This window comes from Anomaloglossus baeobatrachus, chromosome 2, assembly GCF_048569485.1.
Source record: "Anomaloglossus baeobatrachus isolate aAnoBae1 chromosome 2, aAnoBae1.hap1, whole genome shotgun sequence".
Taxonomy (NCBI): domain Eukaryota; kingdom Metazoa; phylum Chordata; class Amphibia; order Anura; family Aromobatidae; genus Anomaloglossus; species Anomaloglossus baeobatrachus.
In genome coordinates this window covers 760,404,396-760,423,288 of record NC_134354.1, presented here as the reverse complement: position 1 = coordinate 760,423,288, position 18,893 = coordinate 760,404,396, and the positions used below count along the sequence as shown (strand labels likewise).

At 48.6% G+C, this 18,893-nt stretch overlaps 1 protein-coding gene across 1 annotated transcript in view; it reads right to left on the bottom strand.

Annotated features, from left to right (window-relative positions):
* LOC142290692 (transmembrane 4 L6 family member 1-like) overlaps positions 1-18,893 on the bottom strand; it is a 45,296-nt gene that overhangs the window by 19,373 nt on the left and 7,030 nt on the right. Inside the window, exon 3 of the mRNA XM_075334684.1 lies at positions 14,081-14,226. Coding sequence (XP_075190799.1) covers positions 14,081-14,226 — 146 coding nt within the window. The remainder of the gene's footprint in view (positions 1-14,080; positions 14,227-18,893) is intronic.

The window sequence follows — 18,893 nt, the reverse complement described above, 5'->3', positions numbered from 1 at the left end:
TTCATAGTTGTAAAAACATGGCAAACACAGAAGCCTTAAGTTAGGCCCCTGGTAGCCATGACAATGCTATCGTTACCCATCTTAAAAACGTTTTTACACTTTCCACATTTAGGAAAGTGGACATCAATCACTCAGAAATACCTTGATTCAGTGATTGGCTGCAGCGGTGATGTGCACTGTCAATGTGACATCCCTTCGGCAGCCAAAACAACAAGACCTGAGCAGCGGTGGGTACTGCTCGAGTGCTCAGTACTCAAAAGGAGCAGGTTGGATGCTTGGATGGGTGCGACTCAAGTACCTGAGTAGAATGGAAGTCAATGGGAAACTCGAGCATTTTTCCAGATTTTCTGAAGCCACTCTTTTCTGCTAAATATTCACTCTTCGCCATGCTGGTTATAGTACATTCTATACTGTCCACTTTGAATGAACCTGTCTCTGGAGAAGCTGAGGTGTTGCTTCTGTTGCAGCTGTGAAGCTTCCTGCTGGAGAAGCTGTGGAGTGTTATTTGTTGTGTCTTTCCACACCTGTTTGTCTTACCTACCTCATGTTTTATTGCAGTGGCGAGACCAACGTCTTGCTGGCCTTCACACTAGTCAGGGTGAGTTCAGGGCCAGCGAGGGCCTAGGCATGTGACAATGCATGGGGGGAAAGACCCATCTATGGACATTATGGAGTTCAGGGATCAGCTTCAGGTGAGTGTTGGGAGGTGACCCTACTCCTCTTTCCCTAATGCCAGGGCCTCCCGTTGTTTTGCTTGCCTGGTTTTTCCTTTGTATTATGACGCTCACCGGGACACGTCTACCACCCTGCATAATAGTACCTGCTCCATTTCTTATTTTAAGTATTTTAGAGAGTGTGGGGTCCACTTTCCTGTAATTGCAAAAAAACCTTTAAATGCTGCTAACACAATTGATGGTGGCAGCTGTGAGGCAAATCCCGGGATATGAAGATGAATTATGACTCCAGTCATAATCCCTCATCACTCCCTGGCAGTGCCCCCTCCCTTCTTGTTCTCAGTGTTCCACTTACACCTCCATGGCCATGTCCTGTGATATGGAAATTAGGTGGCTTGGGGACAATGGACACAGGATGACTCCCTGCCGTGACCCTGTAGTGGGGGCTGCTAGCTAGTTAGCAAGGCTATGGAAATAGCCAGACAGAACGACTCCAGTAAAAAATGGTTCATATCTCGCAAGCCATATTTCCGATAAATATGGCAACCATAAAAATGGTGTCTCCGCATGCGGACGATGCCGGCACACCCTTTTTATGGGAGCAGGACATTGGGAAATGCCCCAGGCGTGATATCAGCCAATGGGGAACTGGCAGACAGGTCATGAGTCCCCTCGTTCTGTAGCTAAATTCATAGCTGTCACAATGAGAGCATTGGCGTCCGCCTACGACGCTCCCAGGCAAAGTTATGGCCCATATTCCATGTTGTGGATTGTCCATAACTCAAGCCAGGGGTGGAGCAGTGCTCCCTCTGAGGTCACTAAGGTAGGAGGGGACCTGGAGTTGCCCAGGTTGATAACCCTACTTCGGCCATTTTCCAGTGTTCTTTTCGCTGGGGGCACGTGTAGGAAACATCTGTGGGAAGGATCCTAGAAACCTGGGTACAGCGCCCCCCTGTGGCCAGACGCAACAAGGTAACTGCTGGAACTGTGTATGCCTGTTTGTAACCCATGCTTTGATTGTAACTGTACTCTGACATATGTATATTCTGTAGATTCCCTATTGTATATATTGTAGTTCTAGTGTGCTTTAGGCTGATTAAATTATATAATTAATCTTGGGCTGTTCTGTTATCTCGATCTTGAATCCCACGTCTGTGTGTTCGGCTAATAGTTACCGTAAATCGGTTGGTGGCAGCGAATTGTGCCAAGGATTATTGTGGGGAGGCCAGTGAGATTCGGGGAGATTTTATATATTCCGCCCGCGGAGGTCGGGGGAATATATACCCTACTCTCACCGGGGACCCTTCAATAATCGGCATAAGTAGTATAGCGGCCTCCTTGCTTATGGTCGGGCAATTCCATAATTGGCCTGACTATAAGAGGGGCGCTAGAGAGCGCGTCACGTGCTCTGTCTGTCGGTCGGGAGGTATAAAGGAGGGGTGACCCCCACTTGTTACCCCCCGATTGTGACGTACTGGTAGCCAGCGCGGGGGATTTCTGAGTGACCCCCCCGGTGGTTTGTGACATATTGGTGGCATAGCGGTGGGATCGAGATAATAGTGTGTGTGAGTGTGAGACCCATACTCCCAGACACTAAAGACTGCCTGCAGCAGCTGTGGCTGCTGGGGTCTTCAGACTAGCTCAACACTAGAGTGTCAGAGTGCAGATACTGTAAGGTGTGTGGAGGCATCAGGTGTCAGTTCTGTGTCAGTGACCAAAAGTCTGCAAGAATGGCTGATGGCACCAGGAGCAGAGCTATGCAACTGGCCAATGCTAAGGCAGGAGCCGAAGAGAGGGAGGACGGTGCTGTGGACAGCAATGAGGAGGTTGCCCACGAGTCCTCCAGGAGCTCGACGCCAGAAAACCGTTCTGCCGAGGACATTGCGCAACCTGGCACTGCTGGACAAGATGAGGAGGAGCTCACCCAAGGTTCCTCAACGAGCCAGATGCCAGCCCTCCGCTCTGAAAGGGACAGTGAATCGCCTAGCTCTGCAGCGTGCCGCAGATCACCACGTGCCATTCCACCGAGCCTGGGAGGCTCGGATAGCCTTCTTCAAATGGCTATGGCCCTTCTCCAGGCTGGAGACCAGAAGGGCTACAAGGAACTCCTGGCAGAGCGCAGGGCAGAGCGGGAGGCGGCGCGTGACGCTGAGGCTGCGGAGCGGCACGCAGAGCGTGAGGCTGCGGAGCGAGAGCGGCAGGCAGCGCGTGAAGAGCGAGAGCGACAGGCAGACCGTGACTACCAGCTGCAGCTAGCTCAGCTCCGGCCCTCATCAGCCACATGTGACCTTCGAGACACCAAACTTCCAAAGGTCCGTGTTGAGGACTTCCCAGTGCTGGAGAAGGATGGAGACTTGGACTCTTTCTTGACTGCTTTTGAACGGACTTGCTTGCAGCACCATCTGGACAAGGACCAGTGGGCCAAATACCTGACCCCCGTTTAAGGGGTAAGGCCCTGGATATCCTTGGGGACTTGCCTGCTGAGGCAGATCAGGGCTACGACACCATCAAGCGGGCCCTGATCCAACAGTACAACCTCACTCCAGAGTCCTACCGCAAGAAGTTCCGGAGCCTACAGAAGGGACCAAAGGACTCCTGGGCTGACCACCGGCGGGCACTTGCCCGAGCTGCCGACCACTGGACCCAAGGCCTGCAGCTTTCCACCGGACCGGAGATCCTGGACTTGTTCATCACGGAGCAACTCTTGTGGAACTGCCCTGAGGATCTCCGCCAGTTCATCCGAGACCAGAAGCCAAAGGGGTCCACGGCTACAGCTGCCCTTGCCGATGACTACACCAACAACCGGGCCCCTGAGGCCAGGAGAGCGGCCACCAGCAGCACCTGGAGAGGGGGTAAGATGAATTCTGCGACTGCCCCACCTGCCCCTAGACTGCAGGGGGTGTCCCCCTCAACTCCCCTCTCCAGGCCCGTGGCGGAACCAAGACGGTGCCACCAGTGCAACCTACCTGGACACTTCAAGGCCATGTGCCCTCAGCGTCCCAAGGCCCCGGCTCCGTCCCCGTCCCAAGGGCCGCCCAAGGTGTATTGTGTGGGTGGGGGTGGTGGTAGGTCCCTGGACAGCTTCCAACCTGTCACCGTCGGCCGGTCTGTGACCATAGGACTGCGAGACAGCGCCTCGGAGGTGACTCTGGTGCGGCCTGAGATGGTGTCCCCCCAAGACTTGATCCCTGGAAAAACCCTCGCTGTCTCCGGGATTGGAGGCACTGACCCGGCGCTGCCTGTTGCTGACATTTATGTGGACTGGGGCGCAGGGCGGGGGGTGAGGGAGGTGGGGGTAACTGATCGGATCCCTGCAAACGTGCTACTTGGGACAGATTTGGGGCAGATAACCTCCCAGTTTGGGCCCCCCCCAAGGGCTGAACCTTCAGCCCGTACTGACATGACTCCTAACAATGTTAATGTGTTATCTATGAATGATGTAAGGGAGGAGGGAGTGAACTCTGATATTTCTGCTTGCATAGACACCATAGACACACACTCAGCTGCAGCTGTGACAGGGGAGGGGGTCAGAGAAAGGTGTGACAATGCCTCTACAAGTAACCAGCCTGTGAGCTGGGATCTGTTGCCCTCTGCAGGGATAAGCAGAGAGCAGGGTGCTGCAGGGGGAGGACCAGTGTGTGGGGTGGGGGCTACCACAGCAAATGTGGGGTCCCCAGAGATTTCACAGCGGGGTTCTGTTGCTGCAGGAGGGGAACAGGCAGGTGAGATTGGGGCCGGTCCAGGAGCGGAAGTGCTCCCAGGTAAGATCTCGGTGCATGGTTCCCCCACAACCGGGGTGTCAGGAAGCCAGGTAGGTCTGCCTGAACCGGCGACTTGGTCAGGAACGGAGGAGGAGCAGGCACGACCCACGGTCGCAGCGGCTGTGGCCGCTGTCACCCGCAGTGGGAGTGCTGGAAGCCAAGGGGCCTCCCGGAGGTCCGATAGCTCTTCCCCTTCTGACCAAGTGGCAGCCGAGTCAGGTGGAGGCCAGGACACAGGTCCCGGGGTACTGACTGAAGATGTGACAGTCTCGTCGATTCTGGCCACATCTAGTCAGGGGTTTCAGGCAGCGTTAGAAGCTGACGACAGCCTGAAAGCTCTTAAGGAGCAGGTGGCACAGCCTCCCTCGGACTCGGACCCGGAGCGAGTGGTCTGGGACCAAGGACGGCTGTACCGGGCCACGGTCCAGCAGGGTTCACCGGAGGCGTGGCCCAGGGACCGACAGTTGGTGGTACCCTATCCGTTCCGGACGGAGTTGTTGCGGATCGCACATGAGATTCCGATGGCCGGACACCTAGGGATCGCTAAGACCAAGGCCAGGTTAAACCAGCATTTCTACTGGCCAAAAATGGGGGCCGATGTGGCTGCCTACTGCCGTTCGTGTGAAACCTGTCAGAGAGTGGGGAAGGCGGGGCCACGCCCCAAAGCCCCACTAGTATCTCTGCCAATCATCGATGAGCCTTTCAGGAGGGTGGCTGTGGATCTGGTCGGCCCGCTGGCCATCCCCAGCAGCTCCGGGAAACGCTTCCTACTGACGGAAGTGGACTATGCCACCCGGTACCCAGAAGCAGTGGCCTTGTCGTCCATTCGGGCTGACAAGGTGGCCACCGCATTGCTGGAGATTTTCTCCCGAGTGGGTTTTCCCCAGGAAATGCTCACTGACCGGGGGACCCAATTCATGTCCCAGCTGATGGAGGCCCTCTGTAAGCAAGTCCAGGTGCGACATCTGGTGGCCAGCCCGTACCATCCACAGACTAATGGCCTGTGCGAGCGGTTCAATGGCACCTTAAAGCAGATGCTTAAGATGTTGGTCGACTCCCATGGGCGTGACTGGGAGCGGTATCTCCCACACCTGTTATTTGCTTACCGGGAGGTTCCACAGGCCTCAACAGGATTCTCACCGTTTGAGCTCCTGTACGGGCGACGTGTGCGGGGCCCCCTGGCTCTGGTGAAAGAGGCTTGGGAAGGGGATTTGGCCACCCCTGGAGTGTCGGTTATCGAGTATGTCATGCGCTTCCGGGACAAAATGCAGGCCTTGACGCAACTGGTACACGACAATATGGCTCAAGCCCAGGCCGATCAGAAGCGTTGGTACGACCAGAACGCTTGTGAGAGGACCTACCAAGTGGGTCAAAAGGTGTGGGTACTGGTCCCCGTACCACAGGACAAGCTTCAGGCAGCCTGGGAAGGCCCATACCTCGTGTACCAGCAGCTCAACCCTGTAACGTACCTGGTCACCCTGGACCCTGCCCGTGGAAGGCGGAAGCCCTTCCATGTGAACATGATGAAGGCACATCATGAGCGGGAGGCATGTGCGCTCCCCGTGTGCAACCTGCCCGAGGAGGGAGAAGCGGAAACCCTCTTGGATATGCTAGCCCAGGTTAGGGCAGGCGGATCCATTGAGGATGTGGAGGTTGGCCACCAGCTCTTGGAAGACCAACGGTCCCAGCTGTGGGCCACCCTCCTCCCCTTCCGGGGGTTGTTTACCAACCAGCCCGGAAGGACTGACTTGGCTGTCCATCACGTGGACACTGGGGATCATCCCCCGATCCGGCGTTCAGCATATCGGGTCTCCCTGGAGGTGCAGCAACACATGCGCCAGGAGATTGACGAGATGCTGAAGCTGGGGGTGATCCAGGCATCCAACAGCGCTTGGGCCTCGCCTGTAGTCCTCGTCCCTAAGAAGGACCGAACCACTCGGTTCTGCGTGGACTACAGGGGGCTCAATGCGGTCACGGTCGCCGATGCGTACCCAATGCCACGCATCGATGACCTGCTCGATCAGTTGGCCGGGGCTCAGTACCTGACCATCATGGATCTGAGCCGGGGATATTGGCAGATCCCCCTGACTCGCAAGGCCAGGGAACGCTCTGCCTTTATTACCCCATTTGGACTGTACGAGTCCACGGTGATGCCATTCGGGATGAGGAATGCCCCTGCCACTTTCCAGCGGATGGTCAACACCCTGCTCAAGGGACTTGAAGGGTACGCGGCCGCGTACCTGGATGACATTGCCGTCTTCAGTCCCACCTGGGAGGACCACCTAGAGCATCTAGCACAGGTGCTCAGGCGGATCCACCGGGCAGGTTTGACCATCAAGCCGGGAAAGTGTCAGCTGGCCATGAGCGAGGTCCAGTACCTCGGTCACCGGGTAGGTGGGAGAACACTGAAGCCCGAGCCTGAGAAAGTGGAAGCCATCGCATCCTGGCCCACCCCCAGGACCAAGAAGCAGGTGATGTCCTTCTTGGGGACCGCTGGGTACTATAGGAGGTTTGTTCCATGCTATAGTAGCCTGGCAAAGCCCTTGACGGACCTCACCAAGAAGAAGCTGCCCTCTGCAGTCGATTGGACAATGGACTGCGAGACAGCCTTCCGGGCCCTAAAGGACGCCCTGTCCAGCCCGCCCGTGCTACAGGCAGCCGACTTCACGCGGCCGTTTGTAGTACAGACCGACGCCAGTGACTTCGGCCTCGGTGCGGTGCTCAGCCAGGTGGACTCTGCGAGCCAAGAGCACCCAGTCTTGTACCTGAGCAGGAAGCTGTTACCAAGGGAAGTTGCCTATTCCACGATGGAGAAGGAGTGCCTGGCCATAGTGTGGGCCCTGCAGCGTCTGCAACCCTATCTATACGGGCGCCACTTCATCGTGGAGACGGACCACAATCCCCTCAGCTGGTTGCACACCGTCTCTGGGACGAATGGGCGATTGTTGCGATGGAGCCTTGCGCTCCAGCAATACAACTTCACCATTCGCCACAAAAGGGGCCGTGACCACGGTAACGCAGACGGGCTGTCCCGACAAGGAGAGGTCGCGGACGGGCGCACGGGGGAACACCGGAGTGTGCTGCCCCCTAGCGCCCTCAAAAGGGGGGAGGTGTGAGGCAAATCCCGGGATATGAAGATGAATTATGACTCCAGTCATAATCCATCATCACTCCCTGGCAGTGCCCCCTCCCTTCTTGTTCTCAGTGTTCCACTTACACCTCCATGGCCATGTCCTGTGATATGGAAATTAGGTGGCTTGGGGACAATGGACACAGGATGACTCCCTGCCGTGACCCTGTAGTGGGGGCTGCTAGCTAGTTAGCAAGGCTATGGAAATAGCCAGACAGAACGACTCCAGTAAAAAATGGTTCATATCTCGCAAGCCATATTTCCGATAAATATGGCAACCATAAAAATGGTGTCTCCGCATGCGGACGATGCTGGCACACCCTTTTTATGGGAGCAGGACATTGGGAAATGCCCCAGGCGTGATATCAGCCAATGGGGAACTGGCAGACAGGTCATGAGTCCCCTCGTTCTGTAGCTAAATTCATAGCTGTCACAATGAGAGCATTGGCGTCCGCCTACGACGCTCCCAGGCAAAGTTATGGCCCATATTCCATGTTGTGGATTGTCCATAACTCAAGCCAGGGGTGGAGCAGTGCTCCCTCTGAGGTCACTAAGGTAGGAGGGGACCTGGAGTTGCCCAGGTTGATAACCCTACTTCGGCCATTTTCCAGTGTTCTTTTCGCTGGGGGCACGTGTAGGAAACATCTGTGGGAAGGATCCTAGAAACCTGGGTACAGCGCCCCCCTGTGGCCAGACGCAACAAGGTAACTGCTGGAACTGTGTATGCCTGTTTGTAACCCATGCTTTATCTGTAACTGTACTCTGACATATGTATATTCTGTAGATTCCCTATTGTATATATTGTAGTTCTAGTGTGCTTTAGGCTGATTAATTATATAATTAATCTTGGGCTGTTCTGTTATCTCGATCTTGAATCCCACGTCTGTGTGTTCGGCTAATAGTTACCGTAAATCGGTTGGTGGCAGCGAATTGTGCCAAGGATTATTGTGGGGAGGCCAGTGAGATTCGGGGAGATTTTATATATTCCGCCCGCGGAGGTCGGGGGAATATATACCCTACTCTCACCGGGGACCCTTCAATAATCGGCATAAGTAGTATAGCGGCCTCCTTGCTTATTGTCGGGCAATTCCATAATTGGCCTGACTATAAGAGGGGCGCTAGAGAGCGCGTCACGTGCTCTGTCTGTCGGTCGGGAGGTATAAAGGAGGGGTGACCCCCACTTGTTACCCCCCGATTGTGACGTACTGGTAGCCAGCGCGGGGGATTTCTGAGTGACCCCCCCGGTGGTTTGTGACAGCAGCGTAAAAAAAAAGCATGATTTTACAATACTCTGTTAGGAGATGTTTATGCTATATGTGACTATGTGTCCACATAATGGTCGTAACATACTAGGTGTGGCTAGCTTGTTATGATGATGGAGGAGAATAAGAAAGCTTAATGCTCCAGAATTCTGGCACAATGGTGTGCCATGAACTGTCTTTCATGAGTTGTGCTTGTAGCGCCTGGTCCCGCCAGAGTCCGAGGGGGGCGCTCTTCCTCACATCTGCCCAGCCCCAGCATGGCCCCCACCTGCACCTCCGGGCCCAGCCTCCGGCAGCGACGTTCCTCCTCTTACCGGTCTCATGACACTGCTCCTGCTCACTCCCGGGTCGGACATCATGCTCCTGGGGCTGCTTCAGCCTCTTCCTGTCTGCAGAGCACACACAGTTCTGCAGTGTCTGATTCTAGGCTGCGCGCGAGGCCACGCCCTTTCTTAAAGTGGTAGCACCCAATTACCTGGAAGTGACCTCAGAGGTCACCTGTTGCCATATGGTATTTAAGTTCCCCCCCCGGCAGCAGGCGCCTGAGTAACGCCTCTATTAGTGCATTGCCAGTGTCCAGAGCCGTTTGTGCTATTATTTGAGACCCGGTTCTAATCCTTTGTCTCACCATAGTGCCATCTATACCATTCTGGCTGTGGACGTCACCGCTTATACCTACTGTGGACGTCACCATGCCATACCTGCCGTGGACACAATCTATACATACCCGCAGTGGATGTCACCGGCCATACCCGCAGTGAACGTCTCCGGCTCACCTGCTGTGATCATCTCCGGTGCCACACCCGTGTCCTGCCTGCTGCGGGACATTGTACCTGAGCTACACCTGGACGTACAGAGACTCCTACCACCGGTTCCTGGCTGCCGTGCATTTAGGCCTTCTGGGGAGGCGCCGCACAGTCCCTGTATAGGGGTTCGCTGCTGGTCGCTTTCTCAGGGGAGTCCGGTGCACGGTCAAGTGGGTCCACCTCCGGACACTCGCCGCTCCTCGGTGAGCGTAACAGTTTGCTCGGGCCATGGACTCCGCCGGGATGAAGGCTAACCCCCTGACTGACCTGCAACAGGAGCTCGCTCGCCAACGCGAGACGCAAGCAAGATTAGTGGCTCACATGAAGTCTGTGGGTCCACCTCCGGACGCTCACTGCTCCTCGGTGAGCGTAACAGTACTATAGTTATTAAAATGGGAATTAATATGAAAGGAGCTTTTTAAAGTAAATTTTTGCTTGTGACTGTCCACCCATTATTTGCGCCAAAGAAATCCGTGTCATTTCTTGTTTGATAAAGTCGCTATAAAATATATATATATTATATATATATATATATATATATATATCTATATATATATATATCTATATATATATATCTGGCTGAAACCATATTTGCATAACCAACCACGCCTGACTTTCACCCACTTTTAGGCTAGGTTCACACATTGCTTATGTAGTAGAAATTATATACGCGGGTTTGTAAACCGCAATTTGCAGAATTCTTGCATCTAAAATATGCACATATTATCCATATCTATTCAAGTGTGTTTATACACTTTTTTTTTTTTATATTTGCGGAAACGTGTCAAAAGAACGTAACAAAGCAGTGCCAGGTGAGCGGTCTATGCTGCAGCTTTAAGGGGAATCTGTCAGTATAGTCAATCCTCCTCCGTGCAAACCAAATCCATTGACACTTTTATATCTTTTATTTGTTGTTGCATTCCTGAGAAATCAGTGTTTTAATTTGTATAATTCATATATAAAGATCTTATCTGTGTGATATGAGGCATGGACATAAGATGATACGTGAATCTAAAGAGGTGGGACAACAACCTCGAGAGGCAGGGTCCTCGGGAAGAGCTCTGTCAAACGCAAAGCACTTAACGTTTCATTTGCTTATTAATTAAAACATTGATTTTACAAGAATGCAGTAACAGATAGAAGATATAAAAGTGCAGATGGATTTAGCTTTCAAAGACCTGCATGCATGTACACAGAGCGTGGGGGATTGATCTTTAGCAGATTACCTTTGGGTCTCCATTGAAAAGGTAAGTTCCTGCAACACAAATTGGCATGCTGTAGATTAAAAAAAGCCAATATCTGAGCAGATTCCACTTTTCCTGTACTGTAAAATGTTGCTGATTTTACATGCCTAGAAAATCCATGTAAAATCCACACCAAATATGCAATGTATGAGCCTAGACTTACAAAATATAATAGAAATGCCTGGCTCACTGAGAAAAAGAAGTTTAAGGTGCTCGGAAAATATAAGTCCAGTAGATGTAGAGAATCCGGCACACTAAATAAAGTAAATTCCAAAGATAATATTTCGTTTGAATATATTTTATTTTATCGTTCTTGTGGGGATATCAAAAAGGCCGTATGTGAACAAGTCCAACGTTTCGACCAAAACGTATGGTCTGTTTCAAGGACTGTGGGACAGAAACAATATATCAAAGAAAGGCAATCACATATAGTAAAGTAAAACATACAGTTACAGTAGGAACTGTTTCAAACTGTAGAAAGAATCATAAAATAAATTACCCAATAGGGAAAGGAAAAACAGGGATTACAATAAGTTTCTCCACAAGAACTCACAATCTTTCTGAAATTAAATACAATATTTCATTTCGAAAGTATTTGTACATCATATTTACAATGGAAAGAAAAACAGAAGAATGATATCAAAGGAAGTTACTGAATAACACAAACCTCAAAGGGTTATGGTGTGGTGTGTATCACATGGGATATTCACTCGCATGGATTTTATATATATCACTCTTATAGCCTAAGACCAAAAGAGGAATAAATCAGTAATGGCATGAGTAGAGTTAAATGCATTTAACTCTACTCATGCCATGTATGTATTCAATTTCATAAAGATTGTGAGTTCTTGTGGAGAAACTTATTGTAATCCCTGTTTTTCCTTTCCCTATTGGGTAATTTATTTTATGATTCTTTCTACAGTTTGAAACAGTTCCTACTGTAACTGTATGTTTTACTTTACTATATGTGATTGCCTTTCTTTGATATATTGTTTCTGTCCCACAGTCCTTGAAACAGACCATAAGTTTTGGTCGAAACGTTGGATTTGTTCACATACGGCCTTTTTGATATCCCCACAAGCACGATAAAATAAAATATATTCAAACGAAATATTATCTTTGGAATTTACTTTATTTAGTGTGCCGGATTCTCTACATCTACTAGACTTACAAAATGTCATAAATGGCATAAAAAAGGTCAGTTTGATCAATTTGTCACATTTTTGGACTGTTTAGTGTAAGGGGGGTAATTCATCATGAAAGGAATTTTTAAAGTCAGTTTTCTTTGTGGCTGTTTGCAATCTTATCCATTTTTTTAGGCAAAACTTTATTGGAGTGGGTTTTTTGCAACTTTTTTTAAGTCATAATTTATAAATATAACTTAAACCTTATATGAATTGCTAACCATGCCAAGCCTGTGCTCCCCTTTTTAAAAGTGGCAGGAGCGGTGTTACTTCCAAAAAGTGACTTTTTTTTTAACAAAATGGCATGTGACAAAATTTGCGTATCTTTTGCCACAATAAAGTTGGAGCAAAAACAGCTTGCACTGTCTAAAAATGAGACAGTATTGATAAATATGTTGTGACGCCCTGGCCTATCAGGTGGTCACAGGGTATTGTGCAATCTGCCCTTCAGCACAGTATCCATCCTCCTTGGTTACAGATCCTGGTCCTTCGGTGTTGCTAAGAGCAGAGCCAGTCAAAATCCTAGGAACACTTTGCACCACACCCACCAGGCACACCATTGGGGGGCCTGAAGGGAACAGGGCCACCCACTTGGGGGGATGGTAGGGGAAGGTGAGAAGTGTTAGAAGAGAGTGAAGTGTTGGTGTGTGAAGGGAGAGGAGGTCAGGAGCTGGGCTCCTTGTAGTTTACTAGGTGGCAGACGTTGGTCTGGGCCTGGTAGGAGTTGGAACCCCGGTCGCAGGGGATCGTGTCAAGGGGCACTGATCTGCCAAGGAGGGCAGCCGGCGGCCTTGAGCCATCTCCGGGCAGGGGCCAGGGCATTACGGGGTACGTGGACCTTAGGCCAGAAAGTAGCTGCACGCAGCCCGGTAATTTACCCAACGGGGATGAAGTTTTCAGGATTCATCCTTCACCAGCTCCAAAATCGGGGTACTAGCACACTGATGGGATAGGACTTTCCCAAATACAGTCCAGGAAATCTCGAGCGTGAACCCTGAGAGCAAGCTCACTCCGTTAGCCATACGGGTGAGCGGGACCCGAATAGTTTCACACTACAGGGTCCAAATAGTGAAGAAGGTGCCACGGAAAAGGTCACAGGATAACAAGCAACACCAAGGGGCACGGATCCACGTGTACTCCCTCCCTACTGCAGCGGTGCTCAGAATTCTGGTTTACAAGCTGTCGGTGTCAGTATTCTTGGACTGAGTGAGTACACAGAAACCCTTTCCTCCCCAACGGCACCCCCTCACCACCTTCACTGGGCTCCTGGGGCAAAAAAACCCTACCCACAGAGGGGTTAAACAGCTTGCCGCCTTACCACCGCCACCGGGCGTCCCTAACAGCAGCGGTGGTACCCTATCTTACCACGCACCATGGGTGGCGTCACAAACTTTTAACCCCCGCTATACATACTCCCCCCCCTTTGATCGAGTGGCCGCGCGACCCCCGGGTCCGGAGATCCCTCGAGCCACCATGGATCCGAATCTGAGCATCAGCCCGGCTGCTGGCACGGGGGCGGTACATGTCCCAAAATATTGCATTTCTGAGGTATTTGCAGAAAGGTACATCTGTACTACCCACATAAGTAGTGACTACCAAACCCACAAAAAAAGAGTAAGTCTGGAGTCTGTGTGTGCATGGGGCCCACTGAGACTCTTTCGCCCGGGGCCTACAAAAACCTGGAGCCGGCCCTGTCTGGATGGTCACAAGCTAGCATTAGCCTATGGAGTGTCAGAGCTACTCACTGTACATCCCCTTCTCCGAATGTCCGTGTAATTTTTGGAACAAGAATAGAAAATCCTGGTTGGGATGGTGATGGCTAATAGAGACCCGCCTTTCCCCAATGTAGCGGGCTCTGGGTCATGTAGCCCATGTGCGTTCCCTATAATTCAGCCCTGTGCATGAATGACTTTAGGTAAGGCTGGATAACAATTTCCAAGTTTCCGAAGTTTTCATAAACAGACACTGTACATATCCACATCATGTATATATAAAGTGAGGGATGATTAGGCCACTTACTCATCGGTATCATTCCTGAAGGGGTATATGTATTCACCATCTCCTGTGTCACACAGAGGTCCACGAACCAAACCAAAAACCGAGATGACCACACAGTACGCCCCTCCAATGGTGCCGAGGGCAGAAAGGATTACAGTCAGGAACATCTGGTGACCCACAATATTGATCATTTCATTATTATGCGCATAGACATATAATACATTAGGTACAAGTCCATAATCCTTCAGTAATGGTCCTCATAGGGTACAGCCTTAGTTCTAAAAATATTTACCCAAAGACTGTAGTGCACCATGTGTTGGGCAAGATGCCCTTATATATACAGTCATGACCAAAAGTTTTGAGAATGACACCAAAATTATTTTTTCATATGATCTGTTGCCCTCTGGTTTTTAATTGTGTTTGTCTGATGTTTACATCACATACAGAAATATAATTGCAATCATATTATGAGTACCAAAAGGTTATATTGACAGTTAGAATGAGTTAATGCAGCAAGTCAATATTTGCAGTGTTGACCCTTCTTCTTCAGGACCTCTGCAATTCTCCCTGGCATGCTCTCAATCAACTTCTGGAGCAAATCCTGACTGATAGCGGTCCATTCTTGCATAAGCAATGCTTGCATTTTGCCAGAATTTGTTGGTTTTTGTTTGTCCACCCGTCTCTTAATGATTGTCCACAAGTTCTCAATGGGATTAAGATCTGGGGAGTTTCCAGGCCATGGACCCAAAATCTCTCTGTTTTGTCCCATGAGCCATTTAGTGATCACCTTTGCTTTATGGCAAGGTGCTCCATCATGCGGGAAAAGGCATTGTTGGGCGCCAAACTGCTCTTGGACAGTTGGGAGAAGTTGCTCTTGGAGGACATTCTGGTCCCATTCTTTATTCATGGCTGTGTTTTTAGGCAAGACTGTGAGTGAGCCGATTCCCTTGGTTGAGAAGCAACCCCACACATGAATGGTTTCAGGATGCTTAACAGTTGGCATGAGACAAGACTGGTGGTAGCGCTCACCTCTTCTTCTCCTAATAAGCTGTTTTCCAGATGTCCCAAACAATCGAAAAGGGGATTCATCTGAGAAAATGACTCTACCCCAGTCCTCAGCAGTCCACTCCCTGTACCTTTTGCAGAATATCAGTCGGTCCCTGATGTTTTTTCTGGAGAGAAGTGGCTTCTTTGCTGCCCTCCTTGAAACCAGGCCTTGCTCAAGCAGTCTCCGCCTCACAGTGCGTGCAGAAGCCCTCACACCAGCCTGCTGCCATTGCTGAGCTAGCTCGGCACTGCTGGTAGTCCCATCCCGCAGCTGAAACAGTTTAAGATACGGTCCTGGCGTTTGCTGGTTCTTCTTGGCCGCCCTGGAACCTTTCTAGCAACAATGGAAGCTCTCTCCTTGAAGTTCTTGATGATGCGATAGATTGTTGACTGAGGTGCAATCTTTGTAGCTGCGATACTCTTCCCTGTTAGGCCATTTTGTGCAGAGCAATGATGGTTGCACATGTGTCTTTAGAGATAACCATGGTTAACTGAAGAGAAACAATGATACCAAGCACCAGCCTCCTTTTAAAGTGTCCAGTGGTGTCATTCTTACTTAATCATGACTGATTGATCGCCAGCCCTGTCCTCATCAACACCCACGCCTGTGTTAATGGAACAATCACTAAAACAATGTTAGCTGCTCCTTTTAAGGCAGAATGCAATGATGTTGAAATGTGTTTTGGGGGTTAAAGTTCATTTTCTTAGACAATATTGACTTTGCAAGTAATTGCTGTTAAGCTGATCACTCTTTATGACATTCTGGAGTATATGCAAATTGCCATTAGAAAAACTTAAGCAGTAGACTTTGTAAAAATTAATATTTGTAGCATTCTCAAAACTTTTGGCCATGACTGTATAATATTGCCTTAGTTGGCACCATGACCATGGCAAACCTGGTTCTCTATCTTTGATGACCACTGGTGGTGTCCATTGCAATCACATGAAGTTCACTGATCTCAATGGACACTATATATATTACATTACATTTTCCCTTAGAATTCACAATGGGGTTCCTCTGGCCATTATTAGGCCTAAAACTTGACAGCCCAATAAATGGCTCCCCTGATGGGGTCCTACTGTTATTGTCAGATAGGCACCGGTGGCACATACCAATATGAAAATTGCTCATTGATCACTGGGTAGCCATGTAATACATGTTAATACTGAGTCCTTCAACGTGAGAAATGCAGATGTTGCCCTGAGAAGGATTGAAAACATATTCCCTGGGCATTGAGGCAATTGAACTAAATACTGGGACAACCAAGACTAAAATGAGCTTGGTATATAAAACACAGTCTCAGAAAGAGCTCATTCTCATGGGCCGAACTGCGACGGGAAACGACAGCAGATCGGTATTCATTTGCGTATACAGGCCTACTGCGCTTCAGCTACACATAGAACAATTGTTCTGTGCACATAGGCTGCCATTGTTCTCAGCAGCACGTCATGTTTGCACAGGATGATGTGCTGCTGAGAAGGATGATTTTCAAGCAAGTTTAAAAATATTTTTTCTCGACCAACGAGCGTTTTACTCAATTGTGTGACTGGTGGCTTGTTTTCACTACACAATTATTGGGAAACGAGGGTTCCTAGTAATGCTCGTTCCCGATAATCATGCACCTTAAAGGTCTATCATGCGCACTGCTGCTCCTTTAATTCTTCTGGGAATGCTAACGACCTGCGCTTGACTCCTTTGGTGCCCAAAAATATGTAGACATTAAGTCCAGCAAAGGCATGAAATAAGTTAGGGGTCCATCAAAGAAGGGTCACCTTGTTGCGGTTGATGGGCACACATGAATTGTCCAATTTATGTGATAAGTACTTTCATTTTTTTAACTATATCCCATATGGCATTAATGCAGTTAATATTTCATATATTCTATGTTTGCTTATACAGAGTGCTGCTGTATTCTTTTATTTGTGTTTCATGTAGTCATAGCAGCTCGCACCTATTCACATTTATATGGAAATGCTGGTCAGAATTTTATTTTTTCTAGTAGAATATTATTGGAAGTATTCACTACTTCGTATTCTGTCTGTTTTCCCCTCCCATCAGCCACAGGGTGTTTTTAATTAGTTCTGGATCCTATCTGCTCATATATTTGTAGACTTTAAGTCCAGGAGAGGCATGAAATAAGTTAGAATCCCATAAAAGAAGGGTCACCTTGCCGTGGTAGATGGGCTCTCATGAATTGGTCAACTTATGTGCTAAATACCTTAATTTTTCTAGGTATATTCCATATAGCATCAATGCAATTTACATTTCATATATTCTATGTTTGCATATATCTTAGTGCTTACGGAGTGCTGCTGTATTCTTTTGTTTGTGTTTTATATAGTCATAGCAGCTAGCACCTGATCACATTTATGTGGAAATGCTGGTCTGATTTTTAGTTTTTGTAGAATATTATTGGAGGCATTCACTGCCTCATATTCTGTCTTTGTTACCATCCCATCAGCCCCAGGGTGTTTTTAATTAATACTGGATCCTATCTGCTCATATATTTGTAGACTTTAAGTCCAGGAGAGGCATGAAATAAGTTAGGAACTTATCAAAGAAGGGTCACCTTGTCATGGTTGATGGGCTCTTATGAATAGGCAAATTTATGTGCTAAGTACCTTCATTTTTCTAAGTATATTCCATAGAGTATTAATGTATTTTACATTGCATACAGAATATTCTATGTTTGCTTATACAGAGTGCTGCTGTATTCTTTTGTTTGTGTTTTGTATAGTCATTGCAGCTCGCACCTTTTCACATTTATTTGGAGATGTCAGTCATTTTTTTTTCTAGTATATTGTTGGAGTTATTCACTGCTTCATATTCTGTCTGTTCTCTCCTGCCATCAGCCCCAGGGTGTATTTAATTAGAACTGCATCCTATATGCTCATAAATTTGTAGACTAAGTCCAGGAAAGACATGCAGTAAGTTAGGATCCCATCAAAGAAGGGTCACCTTGTCATGGTTGATGGGCTCTTATGAATTGGCCAATTTATGTGCTAAGTACCTTCATTTTTTAAGTATATTCCATATAGGATTAATACAGTTTACATTTCATACAGCATATTCTATGTTTGCTTATACAGAGTGCTGCTGTATTCTTTTGTTTTGTATAGTCATAGCAGCTAGCACCTGATCACATTTATATGGAAATGCCGGTCAGATTTTTAATGTTTGTAGAATATTATTGGAGGCATTCACTGCCTCATGTGCTGTCTTTGCTCCTCTCCCATCAGCTCCATAGTGTTTTTACTTAATACTGGATCATATTTGCTCATAAATTTGTAGACAAGTTCAGGAGAGGCATGAAATAAGTTAGGATGTTATCAAAGTGTTATCAAAGAAGATCACCTTATCATGGTTGATGGGCTCACATGAATTGGCCAATTTTTGCGTTTTCATATTTCGATATTCTAGCATTAATGCAGTTTACATTTCATTTATGCTATGTTTGCTTATACAGAGTGCTGCTGTATTCTTTAGTTTGTGTTTTGTATAGTCATTGCAGCTCGCACGTGTTCACATTTACTTGGAGATGACAGTTAGGTTTTTTGGTTTTTTTTTTAGTGATGAATGGAATGGTAGTGCACATGATTGACTACAGTTTTCACACTGGGATCTTCAGGGCCTCCGTTCTCAGGTCCGGTGATGGTCCAAGTTGTTGGGAAGTCATCCCATGGATAGGTGATAACTTTAGCCAACCCAAAAAAACTCTATAAAATATATACTTTTATTAATTAAGTATTAAAATACTTGGGGAACCAACAACACAACCTCCACAAA